The following is a 24,432-nucleotide window of genomic DNA, read 5'->3' as shown; positions in this document are numbered from 1 at the left end:
TTGAATTACTAAGGCATTGCTTATCTATTGAATAAACCAGTTTGGGTTCATTAGTTACTCTATGAGACCCAATACTGATTTTATGGATGCAGGCCTGGTCCTGACAGCAGTTCTGTTATTTTTCATGGCTCCTCTTAGATGCTTTGTGTTGCCGCATATCGTGACCTCATTTTTCACAGAGGAGTTGTCATTGTCACAAGTCTGTCAGTGAATGCCTGAGCGTGATGTTTTTATCAAGGAATCGTTACAGGACACAAGTGGAACTGTTTATTTTCATATGTTTTGGCTTGTGATATTATGATTATTTATGGGAAATGTCATTAGTCAAATGCTGTGAAGATTCTTGAAATCACTTTGCATCATTCTGTTTAACATCAGAACGAAGATATTGCAATCATCAAGAACTGCGACCCAAAATCCTAGTGCAGAAAGTCATTTCAGGAGTATGCAAGATGCTTGGTTCACCCTAAAATTCAATGTCAAATGTCATCATTTTCTTATTCAGTGTCATTTTATTTCTTTACGGGAAGAAAACAAGATATTTTGAATGTCAGTGGGGTCCAAACAACATTAGGCTCTATTGGCTTTCACTGTGTGGGCACTTCTTTTTTGTGTTCCAGAGAAAGTCATACAGTCTTAGAAAAACACGAGAGTGAGTAAATGCTGACAATATTGTCATTTTTGGGTGAACTGTCCCTCTTCACATTAAAGCTGTTTTTTTATACAGCCACAAGAATGACTTCAGGTCGCCAAGATGACCTGAAATAACATTTTAAGAAACCACATAATTCTGATATTACTTTACAACAATTATAAAAGAAAAAAACCTGACAAAAACCCCTCCCCCCTTTTTTCTAAATAAATGGTTGACTACAGGAATCCTATTGTCCATTAGATGACAACTAGAGTTAACATTTACTCAATGAATGTGAGAAGTGTTTGTCTATGCAAAAACCACCATCTTAATGCGATTATAATGAGATTTTAACAGTATTGCGATTAAACTTTACCTCATGTAAATGCAATACTTCGATCTAAATAATGCGATTAAGCTCATAATCGCAGCACGCATAATATTAACACCTGTATTAACACAGGTGGCGTACGCCGATTTTAATCGAAATATAGAGGCACGTAAACACCTTAATCGCAGTATTGCCGCTCTGACCAAAGTGTGCATGTGCTCGTGATGGACATGAATGGCGTGACACGCACTTGTAATAATACACAGATTAGAAACGATGGCGGGGAAGAAAGCATCGCATTTCTGGGGAAAACACAATCCCGGTGCCACCAGTTCCTTACCCTCTTCCAGAAACGGCGAGTAAAACGACGGCAGCGTAGGCAAACGAATTTCTACGGCGCCGAAAAAGCATGGAATACCATACAAAAGTGTTTTGCATTAGATGTCAAATAAATTAAAACAGCGGATAGTAACGCACCTGCGCTCTTTCTGAGTCCATAATTTGTGCTGTGCTGTAATGGGTATGTGAATATGGCAGTAACAAATTAACCACAATTCTTAGAATATGGAAATTGCATGTAAACGGGAGTGAAGTGCTTTGCTCTTGACATGTAAACATCATAATGTGATTAAGTCCTTACTCTGATTATTGGAAATAATCGCCTTATTCATGCGAATGTAAATGTACATAATCAGTGCTAACATTAGGTGTGTTCGACTTGAAGCGGCGCTGCGCAGAATGATCGGTGTATGACATCAAAGTACCGCGAGAGCAGTTCGAAAGCACAAAGATCCATCTGCTCTCTTGTCGCTCTCGCGGTACTTTTATGTCATACACCGATCATTCTGCGCAGCGCCGCTTCAAGTCGAACACACCTATTGTCTTTAGTGCATTGTCATGTGACTACCAGTCTTATTTTAGCATCATTTATAAACAATTGTAGTGTTCGTTAATATTATTCGTAATTTTAGTTTTAATAACTTCAATTATATACATTTTTTGTATGCAGGTTTTTCTCTCTAATATTAATTTGTCTAGTTCAGTTTTGGTTTTAGTAATTGTTTTAGTTCAACTTCAGCAAGCTTCAAAGCAAGATTTCTAATCTTCATTTAAGTTTTTATAGCAGTCCCCCAAATCTCTGTAAGATCCCAAAATAGAGCTTGTATAGACATTTTGTGTCATTTTCAGCAATTATCATATTCCTTTAAATCAATCATTCATGTCTGAGACAAAACAAATGAAGTTTAATATGTGGGCTTAGGCGTTCATTCAAATCCTTAAGCTCACGTATGAGCAGTAGCAACGCTGATAAATCACTACTCATTTTTCTGGATCTGACCAGTTGAGAAGCACGGTCTCTTCATGCTGTGCTGAAATGAAGGATTAACAGCTGAACAAGTTACAGTCATTCACCACATTTATTTCATCAGGTCTTCATGAGTGGATGTAATAAAACAGGACAAGCTACCCAAATCCGCTCAAACTCACATCCTGCTAAGAGAGAAATTACTCCTTTTTCCCCCGTAGTTGTCATTACTCTTAACGGGTTTACAAAAGTATGCATGGCCAAAACGGGCAAGCCTCGCTCAATTCATAGTTACCTGACAGACTGGAAACATTTCAAAGTAAGACATGGAAGAACCAAACTGTCCCAGCATGTTAATTTATTGAGGGGCATCAAATAACTGACCAAATGGAAGAATTGTGTGTTGTTTTTTTAACATAACCGTATAATAAAACAAGGAATGCAAATGTGTTCACAACTTGATATCAATGCAAAAAGGCCTTGGTGAGAGCTCGCAGGCACTCGTGATGAGAGTGAGAGACACGATTAAGCACTATTACAGTCGTAAAGGTAACTGGCGCAACTGCCAATGATCGTGTAGTCTGTCCTCATCCACAGCTGAAGCTGCGATTGGTCAAAGCTACTTAGTAGCGGTAGTGGTCTGCTTTGAAGGGACCGTCGCGGGGCAGACCCAAATATTTGGCTTGCTTCTCTGTCAGTTTAGTCAGTTTGACTCCCAGCTTGTCCAGGTGTGCGGCAGCCACCTCCTCATCCAGCTACACATGCACAAAAGACATAATGAGGAAAACATACATATATCTCTCATATATTCTGATTATCATCTGTTAAGCTTCTCTGCCAAGATTTGCATGCAAAACATCTGCATCTTGTTTTATGCAAGCTTGCAAACCTACACTCTTAAAATCAGTAAATATTCATGGATAATCAGTGTGCATATTAATGTACAATGCCATCTGCAATAAAAGTCTACATGAAGCTACTGTACCCTCTTTGGCAGGAAGTAAACACCCAGTGGGTATTTGCTGGTGTTGGTCCACAGCTCAATCTGGGCAAGGACCTGGTTGGTGAAGGAGTTGCTCATCACAAAGCTCGGATGGCCCATGGCACAGCCCAGGTTCACCAGACGCCCCTCAGCCAAAACAATGATGTGACGGCCACTTTTCATGCGATAACGGTCAACCTGTATAAAAGAGTGGACAGTTAGTCCAAGTCTGATTAGAGTTGACCATCATGGGTCAGAAAGCAGGGCTGTTTGGTGATGTCTGCCACAGATGAGTTGTTTGCAATAAAGCCAGGAGTGTGTATTTAGAAACAAATGAGGTCAGTTTTGAATTCATGGCTTTTTTAAAAATTGTATTTACAATATAGACAAATCTTTGTACCATTTAAGCAAATTTTAAGTAGGATTTCCCAACTATGGAATGGATCAGCAAGCAAGCAATTTATTTACTAATAAAAAAATAAAAACAAAAAACACAATGTTCTGTATAACCACAATAAGATGTATACATAAAAAAACAACAACTATTAGCTAGTGTTAAGTCTTCAATTTAATATTACTCAGTACTTAAATGTATAATTATACAGACACCTTAAAATAGTGTAACCAATAATAATTTAAAAAAAATTGTAAAAAAAATAATTAATTGTAAAAGTAAATAAAATCCTTAACAAAAAGGAAAAAAAACCATTCATTACGGTTCAACGCTCAAGTCATTAATCTCATACCTGAGCTTTGATGTTGATTTTCTCCGCTGCATGTTCATTCAGCCACTTCATGTCAATCTCACAGTCAAAGTGGCCAATGTTGCAGACGATGGCGTCGTCCTTCATCTGCTCAAAGTGTCTGAGGAAGAAAAAAAACAAACAAAAAATACGTTTTTTTATACTACCTGATAGAGTGAATGACAAAGACAAGCAACATTTCTAGTCAAAGCATTTCAACACTTCAAACGTCTTGTGGCACAAAATTCTGTTCACAAATAAGTAAAAGCCAAAACAAACCACTTCAAAAACAATAATCTATAACATAATTGTATCAACATTAAATAAATTTGTGATGTTTGCCTTGCCATTTTATACAAACCACCATCCATAATATTATATTTGACAAGTAACTCGACCTGCATCTTTTATTCTTCAGCCAACAAATGATGCGGCTTTTCTAGGAGAGGTGGGCAATTATGTTTCCAAGCAATCAAGGCTGAAGCAAAAATGTAGGTTCAAAATATTTCACCTCAACCATTTCTGGACTGCATTTGCTTAACTGGTGCCAGACAGACATATGCAGATTGCCAGCCTTTAAACATGTCCCATCAGTTCTGAAAACTTCCAGAGAATCTAAGACACAGTTCTCACATCTGTAGATAATACCAAACAGCAGCTGTGCTCCACTGGCCCCTGCGTGTCCTCATCCCGACCATTTATCACAGAGCCCCTCACCCCCATCAGAACCCACCAGCCTGCTCACCATCAGATAAGCACAGAGCAGCGCGCATATGCACACGAAACTCCAACGAGCGCTGCATAATGTAGCGGGCTCAGGCCAGATCTCACGCTGTGCATGTTTGATCGCAGGCCCGGGGGTCCTTCCACCGCACATGAATCTCCCCGCCTGTTACGAGCAGAAACCCCACTTCACCATGTTGAAAGGATTCATTGTTGACTAACTTTCATGCTGTGCCGGATGACATCCTTATATGCACTTGGCGTACAGTGTGAGAATTCAATTCAGTTTTTTAGCAAGATGTCAAACGAGTCGGGCTGTGTTTGAATGCTCGAGTGTGAACACCATGAGGTCGTAATCTAAATAAATATTAATACACTACCGTGTCTGGAATACATTTTTTTTCTCCAAAAATTAACACTTTTATTCAGTGCGGATGCATTAAATTGATCAAAACCGACTTTTTCAACTTTGATAATAATAATAATAATGAGAAGGCGTTTTTTGATCTGCAAATCAGCATATTAGAATGATTTCTGAAGGATCACGTGGCACTTGATGCAGAAAATTCAGCTTTGCAACAATAAGAATAAATTACATTTTAATTAAAAGACTGTTATTTTAAATTGTAATAATGTCACAATACTACTGGTTTTACTGAAGATTTGATCACATAAATATAGCCTTGATGAACATAAGAGACTGTTTAAAGACAAAAAAAAAAAAACACAAAAACTTTTGAACAATGGTAATCAGTAAAACAAGCATCATTACTATTATTATTTAACTATTGTGTGCCAAATAAATACAGCCTTGGTAAGCGCCATATTAAAAAACAATTTTATTTTCTACGTCTAGAATTGATAAGGTTATGAAAAGCGGCATTTTCTAGCAGGGTGGAGCCAAAACTGTGTTTTCTGAAATAGCTATTTGGCCACTAGCAAACATCCTACACTTTGACTGAAGACACTAACACATTTCTTCTTTAAAAAAAAAAAAAACATGCACAGGTGAACCGTCCACAATAAACCACAATTTTTGTATTTCTCAGACAAACTATGTCCAAGAGGCTAAGGCAAGATAAAGACATTAATGTTTCTAGAAACATTAAATTTGATTGAGTAATAACCTGTTGTTCCATAAATACTTTGATTTATTACTTCCCTGCTGAAATCAAAAGTGACCTCATCATTGGGCAAAAAGCTGCTGAAATTGCTACAAGAATCGTTCTTGAAATATTTCCCATCTGTTCCATTTTAAACCAACTAAAAGCATGATTAACGAAACCGGGAATTGAAATCGGAAATAGAATTTTCTCAGTTCTCAAGGGTACACTAAATGCAGTGCAACACATTTTCTAGCTTGACATGTTAGTTGGTTCATATTTGATTAACACAATACAAACCTGCCAAGGATAATGTCCTCACAGCCAGTGGTTGTCACAAAGATGTTTCCTTCTTTGCAGGCCTCATCCATGGTGGTCACCTCATAGCCTGTGTAACAAGAGCCAAATGCAAAGGCAATCAGACACACAAAAATCAACTTTCCAAATATAGCTCCTTAAAACATACCGTTGGTTCATAATGGGCTCTTTTACTTCTATGTGGAAAATTAAGTTTCTACAAAAAACATTAACAAGTACGACAGCCAGTATAGCTCGCCAATAGAGAACAAAGTGGCCTATCAATAATAAAATCAACAATTATAATAAAAATGTAACAAATATTATTAATAATAATAATAATATTATTATTATTATTATTATTATTATTATTATATACAATTATTTCAAATATCTAAATTTTTATTTTACAAGTGTGTGTCAATATATATATAACACACACACATACAGAAATTATAATAATATACTCAAGTAAGAGATGAAAGGGGCATTTCAAAACAACAAAAGTTCAAAACACCTTTTCCATACATTTGAATGTGTCCTGTTTATTTTATTTATTTATTTTCTGGTCAAAAATAATGACCATCATGCATTTTTACCATGACTTACAAAACAATTCGGTAAAATTTTTACAAAAATTCACAAAAAGAGTTTATAAAACAAATCTTGTCAAGCATATTTAGAACCAGAATCATTAGATGTTATTAAAAGACTAAGGATCACAGTACAGCCCCCAAAATATTAATTATTTGTAATTTTAGATCTTCAAAATGATCAGTCTATGCTACTATTCTTTAAACCAGAAAGACATTTTTGGTCATTTAAAATATAATAAAAGTTAGTATGATCACATATTCTAACCTGTACTTATTCTTTTATATTTTTTAATAAGCATGTTGTTTCATTTTTACATGGATATATCTTATGCTGAATGATGATGAAACACACACAGAGTATTTTTTATGGTTTACGGGTACCCTCCATAGGCGTAATGGTTTTTATACTCCACAAACTGTATTTTCTATCGCCCTACAACTAAACGTACCCCTCACAGGACACTTTCTGCATTTTTAGACTTATTCCATTTAGTATGTTTTTTTAAGCCTTTTGAATTACGGGGGCACAGAAAGTGTTCTCATAAATCACCTTCACATTGAAATACCCATATCATACCCATGTCATTATACAATTTTGTGTCCTCAAACCACATAAACATGCGCACACACACAGAAAACATACCCTCCATAGCCGCCTGCAGAGCGTTGATGGGATCGATCTCTGTGACGATGACTCTGGCACCGAACCCTCGCAGGGCCTGAACACAGCCCTTACCCACGTCACCGTACCCGGCCACAACTGCCACCTTACCGGCAATCATCACATCTGTGGCACGCTTGATGCCGTCAATCAGAGACTCACGGCAGCCGTACAGGTTGTCAAACTTACTCTGCAGGGAGTGGGAAAATAAGTTGTTCCCAAATAAATACTTTAATTTACAACAGCCATATAATATTATAACCATGCATAATGTGCTCACATTTGTCTGTGAACAAAACAGACCATCAAATAACCGGACAACACCATGTAATGATATTATATGCTTGTAATAAAGGATTACCTTAGTAACGGAGTCGTTGACATTGATGGCAGGAACTTTTAGTTCCCCATTCTTCAGCATCTTGTAGAGGTTGTGAACTCCTGTGGTGGTCTCCTCAGAGATGCCCTTGATTCCTGAGAGAGAAACCACAAAGAGACATTTTGCAAATGTTAAAGACCCAGAAAATCCTGCTCAGCGCATCTGTCTGGAAGGAATGTTGAACTTACTAGTTGGCTGATAAATTTTATTTATCGCATAGCTTAGCTTGACCCTCTGATGTGACCGAATCAAATCAAAGACATTTCAAGCGCCTACTTAAGGAAAGATTAGTGACTGTCAGATATCTTATGACAACTTTAGCGGAAAATATACTGTATCTTGGAAGCCAAAAGTATTATCATAACTCCATGTGGAAACATTTCTGGCGTTAAGCCACACGAAATGAGAATACGCAGAGCAAAGTCACTGCAGGTCTTGATTTTTGTACAGTTTCTCAGAGAGACCGGCTATTAACTTTAAGTTTGATGCTGCGAGAGACAAAATCATGTCCTGTGCATATGTAATGGAAAACATTAAAAATCTGTGCCATAATGTTAAATATAAAACACATTTTGGTCAATACTGCGTACCAGACACAGTAATAGCCAACATCTTAAAGGGATACTCCACCCCAAAATGAAAATGGTCATTAATCACTTACCCCCATGTCGTTCCAAACCCATAAAACCCGACTTTATTCAACTTTTTCTGCTCCTCCGTGACACTTCCTGCAAGCGGGTTCACGAGTTCATTTTCAGAGCATGACGCAAGCACGCCTCAGATGACGCAGCACGTAAAGCTGTTTACGGTGTGCGCTGGCCTCGCCGTCAGTAGGTCACGGCGTTTACGTGCTGCGTTATCCGAGGCATGCTTGCGATGTGCTCTGCTAGCGAACTCATGAACGCGCTTGCAGGAAGTGTCACTGAGGAGCAGAAAAAGTTGAATAAAGTCAATATTTTGTCTTTTTTTTGCACACAAAGTGTTCTCGTCGCATCATAAAATTCAGATTGCACGTCTGCTGGCAGATGGACTGTTTTGACCACGTTTTTCATACTTTTATGGACCTTGACAGTGCAATTTACTATGCAGTCAATGGGACAGTCACAAGCCTCCCGATTTTCATCTAAAATGTATTAAATTGTGTTCCGAAGACGAATGAAGCTTTTACGGGTTTGGAAAGACGTGGGGGTAAGTGATTAGTGACAAATTTTGATTTTGGGGTGGAGTATCACTTTAATGACTGTTAACCATTTATTGTTTATCTTATATGTCAGGGGCAGTACTTTAAGTAATTAAGTTATTAAATGAAACAAAAAGTCAATAAAATGATTTGATAAAAATATTTCCCTTCTACACTTTGTGTAGCATCTATTCAGGTTTCCTGCACTTACTGACCAATGAATTAACAGGATTTTCCATGACTTTTCTAGTCACATGCAATAACTGGTTAACTTTTTTAATACGGTTATCACACTCAAAAAAAGAAAGAATACTGAATGTAAATAGAACACATATTACAAATAAAACGTGAAATTTTTATTTTATTTTCTATGATACAATTATCTAATATCATCGAAAATTCCATGAATGGGAAAAAGAACATTTAAAATTCCAAGATATTTCCAGTCTATCCAATGCATAAAATTTGAGTCATTTCATGGTCGGTTATGAATAATTATGGACTGTAATTTAATTTGTCTACATTCACCCGCCATAAGCAGGAGTGGCAGAAAGACCCCATTTCAGGCCCTTAGAAACAATATGAAGCTTGTAGGGTTTATTTTTCCTCTTTATTACCCAGGCATCACTTTCTTTTATATTTAAGAAAGTTTACCTACACTACCGTTCAAAAGTTTGGAATGTTTTTGAAAGTAGTAGTTCATGCTCACCAAGGTTGTGTTTATTTGATCCAATAGACAGTAAAAACAGTAATCTTGCAAAATATTACTACATTTTCAAATTGTTTTATATTTTAAAATGAAACTGATGAATTATTTCTTATAATAATCAATCAATGTTGAAAACAGTTGTGCTGCTTCATATGTTTGAGGAAACTGTGATACATTTCTCTCAAGATCAATTGAAGAACAGAAAGGTCAAAAGAACCGCACTTATCTGAAATAGAAATCTTTTGTAACATTATTACTGTTTTTACAGTCACTTTTGGTCAATTTAAAGCATCCCTGCTGAATAAAAGCAATAATTCTTTGAAAAAAAACAAAAACAAAAAAAACATACTAACCCAAACTACTAAACGGTAGAGTATGAAAAAAGAGATAATTAAACACACCTTTACTTCATAGGAGGCAAGCAACATTTAGCATGAGTTTTATATCCAATGCTATTTAGAGTTCACTAACTGCAGGAATCCATGTGAACTTTGTGTTACCAGCTCAGATTCTTAACCCTACCAAAGGTCAGAGGTCAAATAGAGCAGCCTCACAAATTTGACCTATTAAAATTTGACAACATTTATAGCGTAAAACTAACACCACATGACTATCAAATACAACAACGGATACCTCTAAATCCTTTTATGGTTATCTATGCTTTTCAGTTTTCTAAGACTGCACTATACTACACAATAATGCTTGCTTTCTTTGCTTAGTCAAGAATAGAGCAGATTGATCACAGATTGGCCTGCCATCTAGTGGCCATTAAACAGCAGTACAGTACAACTAAATGATGAGCATCAGCAGGCCAGAAGTACTGTTATTACTAATGATAGTAACTGAGGCAATGTAGTCTGAATGACCCTTCGTGACCTCTGGCTGTTCAGGATGAGGGTGAGAAGTTGATGACAGAACAAACACAGACCTGCAAGCAGTTTGGGGTATTTCTGATGCACCAGATTGGTCAGGTCTCCACCGTCGTCCAGGATCATGTTGAGAGGCTGACCGTCCTTGAAGTAGATGGTCTGCTCTATGCACCACACATACTCTTCATCGGTCTCTCCCTTCCAAGCATACACTACAACGCACAAACAACACACACGCACATTAGACACAGATATAATTGTGTAACTAGCTGCTACAAATATTATTGAAATGGATGAGCTGTTCACTGGGTTTGCAAAGTTTGTTAGTGGTTATTTTCATATTATTTTTCAAACTTAACTCATATTTACCTCCCTCACATAAAAATAAATTTGCAATTTTACATGAATAAACGTTACAAGTAAATGGTTCTTTGCCAGAATAAGTGCAAAGTGAGCAAAATGTTATCAATAGCTGAAAATCTGCTCTTTTTGGAATCACAACAAGCTCTAAATATGGATTTAATGTGTAATTATTTTCTAGCTGGTGCAACAGTTAGTTGAGAAATGCTGTTACATAAGCAATAGATACAAGTAACAATCACCTACTATCATCACTATAAATGACACCAATAGGTTCACATGAAATGCTATAAAACCGTATTACTTCCAAGTATGGAAAAGTTCATGCAAAGGCAGCTAATCAATTCAAAAGTTTGGGGTCAGTCTTTTTTTTAAAGATATTTATACTTTTATTCGGCAAGGACACATTATATTAAAAGTGACAGTAAAATATTAATGTTATAAAAGATTTATATTTCAAATAAATGCTGTTCTTTTGAACTCTCTATTGAAAACTGAAATTGTTTTAGTAAAAAAAAAAAAAAAAAAAAATGTAAAACTGTTTCCAACCCTGATAATAAGATAAGAATAAGATATAAGAAATGTTTCTTGAGCAGCAAATCAGAATGATTTCTGAAGGATCATGTGACACTGAAGACTGGAATTCATCTTTGGATCACAGAAAAAAATAACACTTTAAAATATATTACAATAGAAAACATTGTATTTTTGATCAAATACCTGTATATTTAGCCTTGGTGAGCATTACAGAATTTGTAGAAACATTACGAACAAAATCTTACTGACCCCAAAATTTTAAACAGTAGTGCATGTTATTCACGCTACTGTCACTGAAATATCAGATAATACCGTGCCGTTTATAAACATTTGAATATTTTCTATCTTCAAATAAGTCTGCATTAGCACTAATTCAAACCTATAAGCTGCATCCGCAACTTAGTCTCAAAACCCCCAATGTATAAAGGTCTAAATTAAAAAGTAATATATGGCTCTGTTCCACAACCTAGAGAGCTAGTAAGCAGCATTTTAATACATCATAGTGCTGGCAACACGAAAGTGATTACAAAAGGCTGTCAGCATAATTACGCTGCTAACTCAAATACCTTCTTAAAGCCAAGTTCTTAGGCAGCACTGTATTTAGGCTTATCCTTTGTGGAGAAGGCAATCTCAAAATGAACTATGATCAGTGAAAAACAAATCCATCCCAGACAGCAGACAGAGAGAGAGACATGTTGATGATAAAGATATTTTGAGTTCATTCTATTGCATCTTGAAAGTAATACTTAAAAGTATTGATAAGTTTAATCAGATCCAATATGTTTGATGTTATTATAACAGATGTTCATGTTATGCTTATTGGAGCACTGAAGTCACTGCCCGAGAAGAGACTTAAAATAAGCATCTTACACCGGAAAAGCACAGGCTAAAAATCGGTTTGATGTTGTTAAATAAATGTTTTGCAATCTTTTATAAAACGTTTAACATTTTTGAACTCTAAAAATCATTCAGCTTGTATCCCTTTCAAGAGTTCAGTGTTTAAAAACTGCATGGGAAAGTCTTTCATCAACTGAAAGCTGTTATGATGATGTTCATAATGTGATCTTTGCCTGCATGCTCTTGCATGTTAGTTCTTCAAAAATGTTGAGTCAAATCTAAAGATTTAACCCATTTGTGCTGATTCTAGGTTTACCCAGCACATGCTTTAAGCTGGATGTGTCTCTAAACTCTGAGTTCTCCTTATCTACACTTGATTACGCAGCTTTAGAGCAAACAGTGGGCAGGACTGCAGCAGTCTAGCACACCAACACCTGTTACCTGGAACGCCAGATTTAGCGATGGCTGCTGCTGCATGATCCTGGGTAGAGAAGATGTTACAGCTGGACCACTGGACCTGGAGCAGACAGAGATCAAGGAGAAGGAATGAGAGCATGTGACATGCACAGCCTTCATACATTAGTTTCATAACTTTTTGGATAAAATATGGCCTTGGGCTGGGAAATTCCAGTTTTACAGAGGAAATAGAGGATAAGAAGAGCAATGCATTTCAGTCAGACGGCAAGGTTAGGCATCTAAGAGTAGGACAAATAGGTGAAGAAACTGTACTGTCCTTTTCCAAACAAATTATTTTGGCCATGCCATGATAAAATGATGGAATCATATTATAATAATATGAAAACTCGTATTTATATACCATGGCATACACAGGTTTGGTAAGATTTTTCAAAAATGTTTTTGAAAGAAAGCTCTAATGCTCACCAAGACTGCATTCTAAAATATAGTAAATAAATATGGTGAAATATTAATATAATTTAAAATTATGGTTTCCAATTTTAATCTGTTTTAAAATGCAATTTATTCTTGTGATCAGCACCGTTACTTGAGTCTTCAGCATCATGAAATCATTCTAATATGCTGATCAAGAAACACTTCTTGTGATTATCAATGTTGAAAACAGTTGTGCTGCTTCATGTTTTTCTGACTTTTTCAGGATTCTTTAATGAATAGAAAGTTTATAAAAAAAAAAAAAAAACATTTATTTGAGATGGAAATAACAACAAATGACTATCACTTTTGATCAATTTAATGCATCCTTACTGAATAAACGTTTTAATTTACTGCAACAAAAAAGCTACTGTACAAACCCAGAAAACTATATAGCAAACCATATAATTTTTTTCTTAGCAAAGTACTACACATTCAGTAATTTTTCAAGTTTACATTTTTAAACCTTTTTAAAGTAATATTTCACTACAAAATGAAAATTCTGTCATTATTTACTCAAATGGAGAATTTTAATGCTGTTATTTTTCCATACAAAGACTAAGTTCATAAACTAATAACGTCAAACCTAGTGCAAAATGCAATTTATTAACACAAATATGTGTTTGCACCCCTCACCTCAGCTCCGAGGGCGGTCAGGGTTTCAATGAGCACAGCGGTCTGCAGAGTCATGTGCAAGCAGCCTGCGATGCGAGCGCCCTTCAGGGTTTTGGTCTGGCTGTAGAGCTCCCTCATCTTCATCAGACCCGGCATCTCATTCTCAGCTATGTCGATGGCTTTACGTCCCCACTCAGCCAGGCTGATATCAGCTGGACCGAGAGAAAATGACAACAGATTATGCATAAAAAATTCAAACGGAAAGAATGATTAAATTAAACAGCCAAACTAGTACAGATTATGTAAACTTTCACTAATGCATTTGAGAGCACAGGTAAACAGTAACAACAAATCCCATTATACCGTGCAAGTTAAAGCGCTCTTTAAAGCGTCAGTCTCATATTTGGACATCTAGGATAGGAATTCAACAGATGACACCCAAAACCACATACCTAACGCGTCTTGAACTGGTTGAGGAGATGGTGCTTGGTTTCATATGCACACTTAACCAATAGGCAACCGAAAGGATATTCATTTTCTCAGTCTGCACTAATTATATTTTACTACCAGGGTTATTACCACTGCAGACATGGAGGAAAACACACTAGCAAGAGTAGTTGTTTAGTTTAATATGAAGACGGTGGTTAGGAAAGTGAATTTCCAATTTCAGTGACTGTTACCGATTTCCATAATTTTCCTATTCCTGTTAATTCCAGGTTTTCCACTGACCATGGAAACCTTGTAAGATGCCTTCAGAATGGGCTATTAATAAATAAGAGTGCAGTACTGGTGCACTTTGACATTTCATTCACTGATTTTGAAAAACTGAACTCTGATCTCTTAAGACTAGGGAGCAAAGTCCAGCTGGATTTACCATTGAATTACTTGTGCCTTATCTGCACAGAGAACATCAGAGATGTTTGCTGCGAAAGCCTGAGGAACAGGTGCCAAGTCCTGACTGCGCTGACGTGCGACTAAACGCGACGCAAGAACGCAATTGAAAGTATACCTTTTTAGCGCACAACATTAAACGAAGTACAGCTAGTTTTATAAAACACTATTTTATGAAATAGTGCTGTAATAAATTAATTAAATTATTTTTGAATTATTTTAATATTGTTTAATGTAACACACAAATCATATTTAGGCTCTAAGTGACTAAGTTCAAGGGTTTACAACAAACGGAACTAAGAGGAATAAAATTACTATTAACAACTATTAATAAAAGCATGACTGAAAAGTTGTAATAAACAGCATTATTTTCCTACATGAACGTTTCAAGCATTAAGGTCGGGGTTTCAGGGTCCACTTGATGACGTAAGAATAGCTGAGCCATTTTATGAACCGAACGAATTGTTCAAAAGAACCGATTCTCAAAAATGAATGACTACGATCAACGAAAAGTGGCGGCGCGCTTGACTACTGCATTATGGGAAATGTAGTCCAAAAGTGCAGGAAATCTCATGCGGTGGACATTCTACAGCGCACGCAAAAAACTACAACTTCCAAACTTTCTTCTTCCTGTCTTCCGAATGGAACCACGTTAGCTTGTTTGACAGGTGTTAGATATAAAATCATTTACACTACTTTGTGAGTAAGCACAAAACGGTTATAGTAATAAACTAGACATATTAACTGCGCGAACAGTGGTTTTATGGGGCTGGGTTTGCAATAGTGCGTCTCGTGCAAGGCAGTGCTGACAATGACGCCTCTACTGCCATGTGATACATAAGCACTAGCAACTGATGATCTGCAGCAATCCATGCTCGATCAAAAATACAACTCAAGACCCTTTTGCAGAGAATCGTATGCTTTATCGAGAGTCCATTAGAGCGCTTACTAGAAATCACTACGGTGGAATTAGCTAATTAGCATTGGCGGCAAAAACATGATTGTGTGCAGAACAGCATCGAGCATGATCTAAAGTCAATAATCAAATAAACTTATACTAACCAACTTTGAATGGAAGCTTCTCTGACATTTTGCTGTGCTGTCGTTAGGTAAGCCTGATATAGGTTGGTCTTGAGCCCGGCTGTGGACCTGAGTGAGTGCAGAAGGAGGTAACTTGTTATGTGAACTTGAATATAAGTGTGTACAAAGCGGTTGCTGTAATATTCATGAGATCATGCCGCCTCTCGTTTCTTATTGGCCGAAATATGCCCCGCCTTATCGCTCTAAATAAACCATCGTGGGCGTGTTCATTCGGTCCTACGATAGCCAATGAGAATCCACGGTGGTTTAAGGCGTGTAATATCATTTGGAATGTGGAGATACACCAGTACTTCAAGTTTCAACTGGCTTTTGTGTTTTACCAGTATTTAACATCATGAGGACGGATCTGAGCTGGTGGGAAGAAAGTTGCTTTTTGGATTGAATTTTTTTCTTCTTCATTAAAATACCTATAAATTAGAGCCACTAGGAACAGTTTCAGTTGAACAGGGGTTATTTTGGGTTATTTGGATAACACTAGGGCCCCCTGTATAAAGTCCAAACAATATGTCCTCAAAATATGCCCCATGTTTATTCCTATATCTGAAATTGTCTGGTTTGTGTGATGAAATTAAACCTGAAAGACTGATTTACATATCACTGACAGATTTACTAAACACTCTGTCAATCATAAAATTATTAAATGTTTTAGTGGATGGTATGAGGTCAGAATTGTGCAACTGACTGATCTGAATTTAAATGTTGAGGTAGATTATTATTTAGACTAACTAAGTTTGAGGTCGGTAAGATTTGTTAATGCTTTTGAAAGTCTCATGCTCTCCAGCACTACATTTATTTGTTAAAAAATACAGTAAAATAGTAATATTGTGAAAAAATATTTAAAATATTTAGAATATTTTAAATGTCACATTTCAAAAGTTCAGAATCAGAGTTTTAAAAAAATGTTTTTGCAAGTAGTTTATGCTCACCATGGCTGCATTTATTTGATCCAATATACAGTAAAACAGTAATATTGTGAAATATTATTAGAAATTAAAACAGCTATTTTTTTAAATATTTTGTTTCAATGTATTTTAAAAGATATAAATATATTCCTGGGATACAAATCTGAATTTTCAGTATCATTGCTCCAGTCTCCAGTGTCACATGATCCTTCAGAAATCATTCTAATATGCTGATTTGCTGCTCAAGAAACATTTCTAACTATTATTGTTGTTAAAAACAGTTGCGGTTTAATATTTTCGTAGAAACTGTGACACATTTCTCAGAATTCTTTTATGAACAGAAAGTTCTGAATTAATTTGAAATACAAATCTTTTGCAACATTTCTTTATTGTCACTTTTAATCCGTTTATTTTTTTTTTTTCATATATATCTAAAAAAAATAAATACAAATAAAAAAAATCTTACTGATCCCAAACTTTTGAATGGTACTATTTATTTTTCACATAAGTGCTCTTACTGTGCTGAAGCCTCATTTTAGTTAAATTCTTTAAGTCATGTACCAGGACCAACAGAAACTCAGTCAAAATATTTTAATAACAATAATAAGTGAGATTATAACGATAATGATATATCAATGATAAATCCAGCACCTACAAGATAATGGAAACATACAAATGTATTAAAGCTTCGTCTTTCACATCCTGTACAAATCAGTTTGCATTATTACAGACAGCATGTTGCTTCAAAGCCTTAATTTTCCTTTCCACTGCAAGAAAGAAACAAAAAAGGACCATAACATATTCCATCGGTGTCTCTGAAAGATTATTGACTGTATGCTTGTAATGGACCAGTGGGGATTTTTTAATAAACTGGCAAAATATCTGTCCTCCTGCCTTTACACTTTTTCTACAAATTCATGTTCAATATTCAATTGACAAAACCAGATCTTCAAGGTGAGCGCTGATGCTGTGAAGTGCATAAATAAAGAAATATTAGGCAAACAAAGGAAAGAAACATCTAATGCGCAAATAAAAATCCAGAGAGGTGTTAATTTGGCAAAACTTTAATGTAGTTGTAAGGTTGAAAGGCAGAGGACAACATAAACGAGAGTGTCAAAAAGACAAACAAACAATTTAACAACGTAAATGAAACTATCCGAGTCTGATAAATAAACTGTTAGTGTTTAGTGCTTCTCTCACCTCTCAATATTCAATACTCAAAAGTTTAATAGACTCTCACGAGAGGAAAATGAATAAAACCATTATGCCAGAACATCATAATAGTGCACTCTGTAAAATAAAGCATGATATTACAATAATCTGTGCGGTCTGTCCTGTCAGTACAAATCTGTTTGAATGCATTCACACCTCAAATATAAGACCACAATCTACAACAAACCTTGTCGTTTTTCTCCTAACACAACACTCAGTTCAAGAAACCACTTCTAGTGTAAAGATATCTTAGAATCATGAGCCAGTATTTCTGAAATATCTCAAATACAGTACACGTTTCTTGAGTGAAAGGACCTATTCCACATAGGAATCCCATGCTGTGAGGAGACCGTAAACCGTCATGCCATTAAAGAGAGATGCTATGTACAGTAAAAGCCTTGCAGTTGCAGCAGCATTCAAACCTTCATGCCCACCTCAGTCCCGAAACGGAGAGCAAGACTTGTACTCGTAAAGCCTAAGTGCTGATCTAGGACGTCCCGTGGGCGCTGCGGATATTGTACGTGGGAAGCACCTGCACTGAAACGCTCGATGCGCAGATTCAAACGGGGTTTACAGTGCTTTTAACAGAACTTGCGAACAAATGAACTCGTAATATACCACACGTTCTCTCCAAAAACACGACAGATCGTAACAGACACTTTCCCCTGCGTGCAAAGGGTTTCCGTGAGTATTGGTTTCTCGGACCAAGCGGAGGATTCCTTGCGATGGACGTTTGAAAATATATGACTACTTTTACAGGTAATGGAGTGCCGAACACACAAACACTGATCTACAACAAGCCTTTTGTCATGTCTGAACAGTCCAGAGATGAGGAGAAACGAGGCAAAATCTCAGACTTGCTTAGATGAGTGTGTTGACCGTAAGCCTGGCGGAGATTTGCAATTTTTTTGAGCAGCTGCATTTATGTTTTTGTTTTCCTCTCATGTGTTTATATATATTAACCTACTTTAGACACAAAGACGTCATACTGTAACATACTGAAGAGTCCTTCCAGGTCCTTTAGTAACAGGTATCGGAGTGAGGTTTATGCCTTGTATAGTGTGTATGGGTTTCGGGAGCATTAATTGGCAGCCCAAGCCTCCAGGTCTTTCATGTCATCCTCATCCTCTTCTTCTTTCTTCTTCGCTGCATTTATGAAAGACATTCAAGAACTGCATTTAATACAAGACCATTATGAAAACACTTTTGCAGGAGTCTAAAGGAGCAATTTGCAGCATCAAAATGACCAGAACTTACTTAATGTCATGATTTGAGAAACATAATATTAGTAATAAAAAGTCAAATAACATCTTACCGTCTTAATGTTTTTCAAATAAGCTTTTCAAATAAAATATTTGTTTACAAACAATTTCAACAAAACTCACATACACTGCAAAAAGTAATTTTTCAAAGTTGTAAAAATTATTATTATTATAAGTAGTTTTAATGCATTAATTATGCCTTTTAATGCAACTTATAATGAATCCTATGATTTCATGAATAATTATAGCCATATTAACAATACATTATAATACTTCATCTATTCATTGTTACACCTTTAGAAAGTATAATGCAATAAAACACATGACAAACAAACCATTACACATTATAATGCATTATAATGCAACTTATATTATGAATACCTTTATTATGCATTATACTTTAAGTGTTACCAAAATACAATTTATTTATTTTTTACATAATAATGTCATGTTTCATTCAATGTGTGAAATTTATTAGAAATTTCTAAGTGAAAAATGTCACCAAATTTCTTTGGTGTTGGCATGACACACTCAAACTGTCTAAAACAAAACTAGATTATATAAGGAGACTAATGTTTCCAAACACTGTGTGTGTGTGAGAATGTGTGCGTGTGTGTGTGTGTGTATGGGTGTGTGTGTGTGTGTGTGTGTGTGTGTGTGTGTTTAGTACCTGGTCTGGCAGGTAAGGATGTAGAGGGCACGTTTGGCAGTGGTACATTGTCTCCGATCTCCAGGAGGTGCTTATCCAACTCTTCCTGCTCCAGCTCCTCTAGTTCTGCTAACAGCTCATCCTGAAACAACACAACATCTCTTACTACCTAGTATTAATGTGCATCTCAATAATTTTTTTTTTTTTTTGAAAGAAAGAAAAAATATTTTTATTCAGCAATGCTGCATTAAATTGATCGAAAGTGACAGCAAAGACATTTAGAATGTTGCAAAAGATTTCCATTTCAAATAAATGTTTCTATTGTTTAAAGAATCCTGAAAAAAAAAAAATTTTTTTTTTTTTTTAAATAGAAATCTTTCCACAAAAATATTAAGCAGCACAACTGTGTTCAACATTGATAATAATACAAAATATTTCTGGAGCAGCAAATCAGCATATTAGAATGATTTCTGAAGGATCATGGGACACCGGACTGGACTAATGATGCTGAAAATTTAGCTTTGCATCACAAACATATTAAAATACAAAAAACAGTTATTTTAAATTGTAACAATGCGTGTGTTGTCAAATTCAAATTGTTTTCTTAATTTGCATTTGTTTTTTCTATTTGCAGCGCGTTGAGCTCTCTCGGCCACTGTAAAATGCAGCCTTAGTGAGTATTAGTGACTTTAAACATAAAAAAAATATATATCTTATCAACCTCAAACTTTTGGGGGCTTTTTACCTCAAATTAAGCTTCACCTAACAGGTTTAACAGGTCTTTGGCACAAATATTGTGTTAATGAGTAAGCGGATCTTTGATGTAGTTGCATGAGCATTTGTAACACACACAATCAATGTGCATCTTATAAATGCACTAGACTCGAACCATTTAGACCAGTATTCAGTGCTGTCTACTTGTGATCGGTTCACCTAAATTAGATGCTAATAGTGGGAGTAAACAGCAGCTTTGTTAAAGCACATAGAAGTCTCCCAAAAGCTCAGCAGGTGAAGCTTTCATCACGGCTGTGGAGTTTGCTTGTTTTAATCTCACCTCATCAAATTCCTCCCCAAACCCGACAGGCTTTGAGATTGCGTCTGAAATTTCTTGCGCCAGCTCCTGCTGTTCTGTGATGTCCTGCATGAGTTCGTCCACTTTGTCAATGTCCCTGAAAGTACAAATTTAGATATATCCCATATCAAAGTGCCATACAGAATCCTAATAGCTTGCACTGGTAAACTAATCTTGTTTAAGATCTCACAAAGCCAAAACCTTGCTGTAGTGAGGCTGAGACAAAAAGGGAAGGAAACACTGATAATAGAAGAGAAGCTCCTCACATGTTGTCATGGGCAGCTTTCATGGCCTTAGCAGCAAGGCCCATATTCTTGATGACCTCGGTGTTGGTGTGAGCGTTCTCTAGCGCCTCCCGCTGGAACTCGATGGTGGAAAGAGTGCCATCAATCTGAGCTAACTGCTTCTCATAGCGCTTCTTACGCTTCAGTGCCTGCAATGCAGCTGTTTCAAACAGAAAGAAAGGTAAAGCGATTAAAGTGCAAAATAAGAGAATTCTGGAACCCTCTAAAAAAAGTATTTATGTGGTTTTATTTAAAAGAGTTTAAGAGAACACTATGTAATTATGGGTCAATTGATTTAATTTGAAGCCCCTTTTATTTCAATTAAGATTTAGCTCAGTAAGCGTCATGCATTATAAGTCCTCCTGTTACCCGGTAATGTGATTTGTGCACTATATTGTCAAGTCGTTTTGGTAAGAAAGTGTTTGCATGGAAAATAAATGTACAGTAAAGGTAAGACGGAAAACCCACAGCGTAACACTCTCAATGCTAAATTAAAATTGTGAGGTCTCTCTGATCCACAACAGATTTGATTAGGGTTTTACAATGGAAAGTAAAGTCTACTACTGTTAATATTTCTCAGGGAAGCAGTGGTGCAGAGTTAGGGACTCCTGAATGAGGCACACTCACCAAACTTAATCAGGCAAGTGAGCTGCAAAAAAGAGAAAAAAAGTGTTGCTTTGTAGGGAGAATGTGGTTGGCAGTCTAATAATGCATTAATGACAAGCACATCAGTACAGACATGCTTTTCTTGTAAAGTTTGAATCCTGCAAAGCCAGTCAAGTAAAAAAAAAAAAAAGTGAAAGAGATTATATTTTGCACCAAGTCAGTAAACCTATTTTAGGACCATTACAATGTGTTTGTATTGTAACTTTTTTTTTTTTTTTTTTCAAAAAGATCTGCCCATTCTCATTCTCAAATTTTTTTTAAAGTGTTTATAAGCAGGGTTATTATCATTAACTGAAACTAAAACCTATTCAAAACATTTTCATTACTTGAAATAATATAAACAACAACTGAACTAAAATAAAATACTTAAAGTTAAACTTATTTTATTTCAACTAGTTTCCATTTTCATTCAGTTTAAGTACTAAAATAACTAAAACTAACTTTTAAAATGTATAAAATCTATAGACTTATCTTAAAAAAATAAAATTCTATGTCAAAGTAGTAGTTGCCTTCTTTCTTTTTTTTTTGAAAATCAGGATGACACTGGAAAAATACAGATGAAGCAGATGCCATAATGCATATATATATATATATATATATATTTTTTTTTTTTTTTTTTTCTCCAGACTATGCTCTGAGAATCACCCATAAATTGTCAGTATACCAAAACATGTTCCATTTTTACTTTCTACAGATTACACTGCCAAAACAATGATTTGAGTTGTCAATTCATTTGTAGAAGATAAAACAGCAGCTGTGTTTGTGCAATATATGGAATGTAACCTTAATTTATAAGGTTTGCAATACAATAAAACCCTCAACAGACTCTTACATCATGTGCACGTTCAAAGGGGGCATTCCAAAGACGTCATCTGACACAAAGGTCATGCAAATGAAACACTTTTTCCATGAAGACATTGGAATTGTAAACTATGACCAAACATCAGTCCCACATCCCTAGCAGTCAAACCATCAGCGTCATCATCCGTCGTGTCCCAGCAGCCCTCACAGGATAATCAGATCAATTATTGATTACCTCTGTTCTGCGGACTTTAAATGTGGAGTTGTATTACAGGTCTCACAATCTAGACGGCTCTTTAATGTGGTCCTTATGTTGCCCTGAAATTATTTATGGAGCTATCTCTGGATTTGGACAACTCTGGTAGCATTGATGGGTCAGAAAAAACAGACTTATAAATATACTTTTTGTAACTGCACTTACATCATTATATTTGCACACCCTGAAAGTGACTCTAATGGAAACCATGACAAAGTTTAAAACGACAAGTTTTTTCCAGGTTTTGAGTAGATGGGCAGTTTGTAGTCCTTTTTTATGTATTTAGTTCAGTAATAACAGTCAAATACAGACTGTATTATTTAACAGTTCAGAGAATGTCAAATGAAGAAGAAAAACAGCAACAATAGTAATAAAAAAAAAAATTAAAAAACACAAACAATAAAGTTAACATCTGGACAGCTGCATTAATTTTCAAATATTTTTTATTTTTATTTTGTGTTCTTATTTTTAAAAGGGTTTTAAAGTATATCTTATCACTGTTAGAGAAGGTAATATATGAAAGAATTATTCTTGACTTGTAATGTACAATTTTGCTAAAATTACTAAACAATTATTGAAGTAATTATCTTACTCAGAAAATTTTTACTTTGTAAATAAAGGTTCTAAATTTAAGGCTTTTAACATTTTCTCTCCAAAATGAGAGACAGAAAGGGCAACACACACAAAAAAAGTTCAATATCTTTAATTGATGTGTTACAGAAAGTACATTTATCAATATGGATATATTTACTAAAGGCTGCATTTAACATCCGTGGGTACTTTTGTATGTAATTTCCATTATTTTAGTTTCCTGAGTCAACCAACATGACGGACATGCTTGTCATCACCATGGATACTAGGATAGGTCAAAGGTTAACAGATGGAGAGCTACAACATTTTATCTGTCTATCCCAAGCATCCTGAAAGAATTATTAAAATTATAAAGCAAATTATCAATTAAGAAAACAATTAAGATGATTCCATTTCACAGTTTTGTATGACAGCTCTCATGTGTTTTAGTAAAAGTCTAGCCCTGTTAATTAGTCTGTTAATTATATTATTTCAGTTACAAGATACGTTTTTGATGAATTCCTTTGTATAGCAGACCAACATAAAACAACGCTAAACTAACGAAGCAGTAATAACCACAGTGCCAACCTAACCTGAGTTAACCAGCTAATCTTTGCCAGGTAACGTTAACTCACCTCTTTTGTTCTTCGTGCCGTTTCTCTTGGCCGTTACAAGCTCCTGTTCAATCTTCTTCTCCAGGAATTCTTGTTTCTTGGTCAACATTTCTTCTGTTTCTCGCAGTCGCTGGATAGCCTCTTGGGGGCTTGGAGATTTGCCCCCTTTTCCACTGCTACCAAACAACTTCCCAAACAAAGACATCTTGCCCTCGGGACGACAGCAAGGAGTGATATTAGACTGATTTTGACTGCTAGTATAGACGGGTCACCTCAGTGCGGCTTCTATCTGTCACTGACCCAACAGGACTGTTGTTGTTTTCTCTGCTTCCTCCTCTCTAACCCAGGCCGCATGACATCATCACGTCACAGGAACATGACTCACGTCATGACGCATCGAGC

At 35.8% G+C, this 24,432-nt stretch overlaps 2 protein-coding genes across 2 annotated transcripts; both read right to left on the bottom strand.

Annotated features, from left to right (window-relative positions):
* Nucleotides 1-2,364: 2,364 nt before the first annotated feature.
* ahcy (adenosylhomocysteinase) lies at nucleotides 2,365-15,862 on the bottom strand. The gene is made up of 10 exons (XM_058779806.1): nucleotides 15,704-15,862; nucleotides 13,772-13,962; nucleotides 12,689-12,764; nucleotides 10,573-10,725; nucleotides 7,738-7,850; nucleotides 7,359-7,566; nucleotides 6,123-6,210; nucleotides 4,000-4,117; nucleotides 3,257-3,451; nucleotides 2,365-3,026 (listed from the first exon to the last, which is right to left on the bottom strand). Exons 1-10 carry the CDS (start codon nucleotides 15,729-15,731, stop codon nucleotides 2,895-2,897), a joined length of 1,302 nt encoding a protein of 433 aa, XP_058635789.1. The 5' UTR covers nucleotides 15,732-15,862; the 3' UTR covers nucleotides 2,365-2,894.
* Nucleotides 15,863-17,194: 1,332 nt separating this feature from the next.
* chmp4ba (charged multivesicular body protein 4Ba) lies at nucleotides 17,195-24,410 on the bottom strand. Its single transcript, XM_058780011.1, has 5 exons — nucleotides 24,052-24,410; nucleotides 21,106-21,283; nucleotides 20,822-20,936; nucleotides 19,789-19,909; nucleotides 17,195-19,002 (listed from the first exon to the last, which is right to left on the bottom strand). The coding sequence occupies exons 1-5, from the start codon at nucleotides 24,233-24,235 to the stop codon at nucleotides 18,938-18,940; spliced, it is 663 nt and encodes a 220-aa protein (XP_058635994.1). The 5' UTR covers nucleotides 24,236-24,410; the 3' UTR covers nucleotides 17,195-18,937.
* Nucleotides 24,411-24,432: the final 22 nt, after the last annotated feature.

Source organism: Onychostoma macrolepis, chromosome 06 (assembly GCF_012432095.1).
Source record: "Onychostoma macrolepis isolate SWU-2019 chromosome 06, ASM1243209v1, whole genome shotgun sequence".
Classification (NCBI taxonomy): Eukaryota; Metazoa; Chordata; class Actinopteri; order Cypriniformes; family Cyprinidae; genus Onychostoma; species Onychostoma macrolepis.
The sequence above is the reverse complement of the archived record's forward strand: the minus strand, read 5'-3'. Positions and strand labels throughout refer to the sequence as shown.

Coding starts and splice junctions, on each gene's coding strand:
- ahcy (XM_058779806.1), bottom strand. CDS start 15,731: ATGTCAGAGAAGCTTCCATTCAAAGTTG. Junction 6,211..7,358: donor TCTGCAGGCGGCTATGGAGG/GTATGTTTTCTG, acceptor CTTGTTACACAG/GCTATGAGGTGACCACCATG. Junction 3,452..3,999: donor AAATCAACATCAAAGCTCAG/GTATGAGATTAA, acceptor TCTTTTATACAG/GTTGACCGTTATCGCATGAA.
- chmp4ba (XM_058780011.1), bottom strand. CDS start 24,235: ATGTCTTTGTTTGGGAAGTTGTTTGGTAGCAGTGGAAAAGGGGGCAAA. Junction 19,910..20,821: donor TTGGGGAGGAATTTGATGAG/GTGAGATTAAAA, acceptor GTGTTGTTTCAG/GATGAGCTGTTAGCAGAACT. Junction 19,003..19,788: donor ATCCTTACCTGCCAGACCAG/GTACTAAACACA, acceptor TCATAAATGCAG/CGAAGAAGAAAGAAGAAGAG.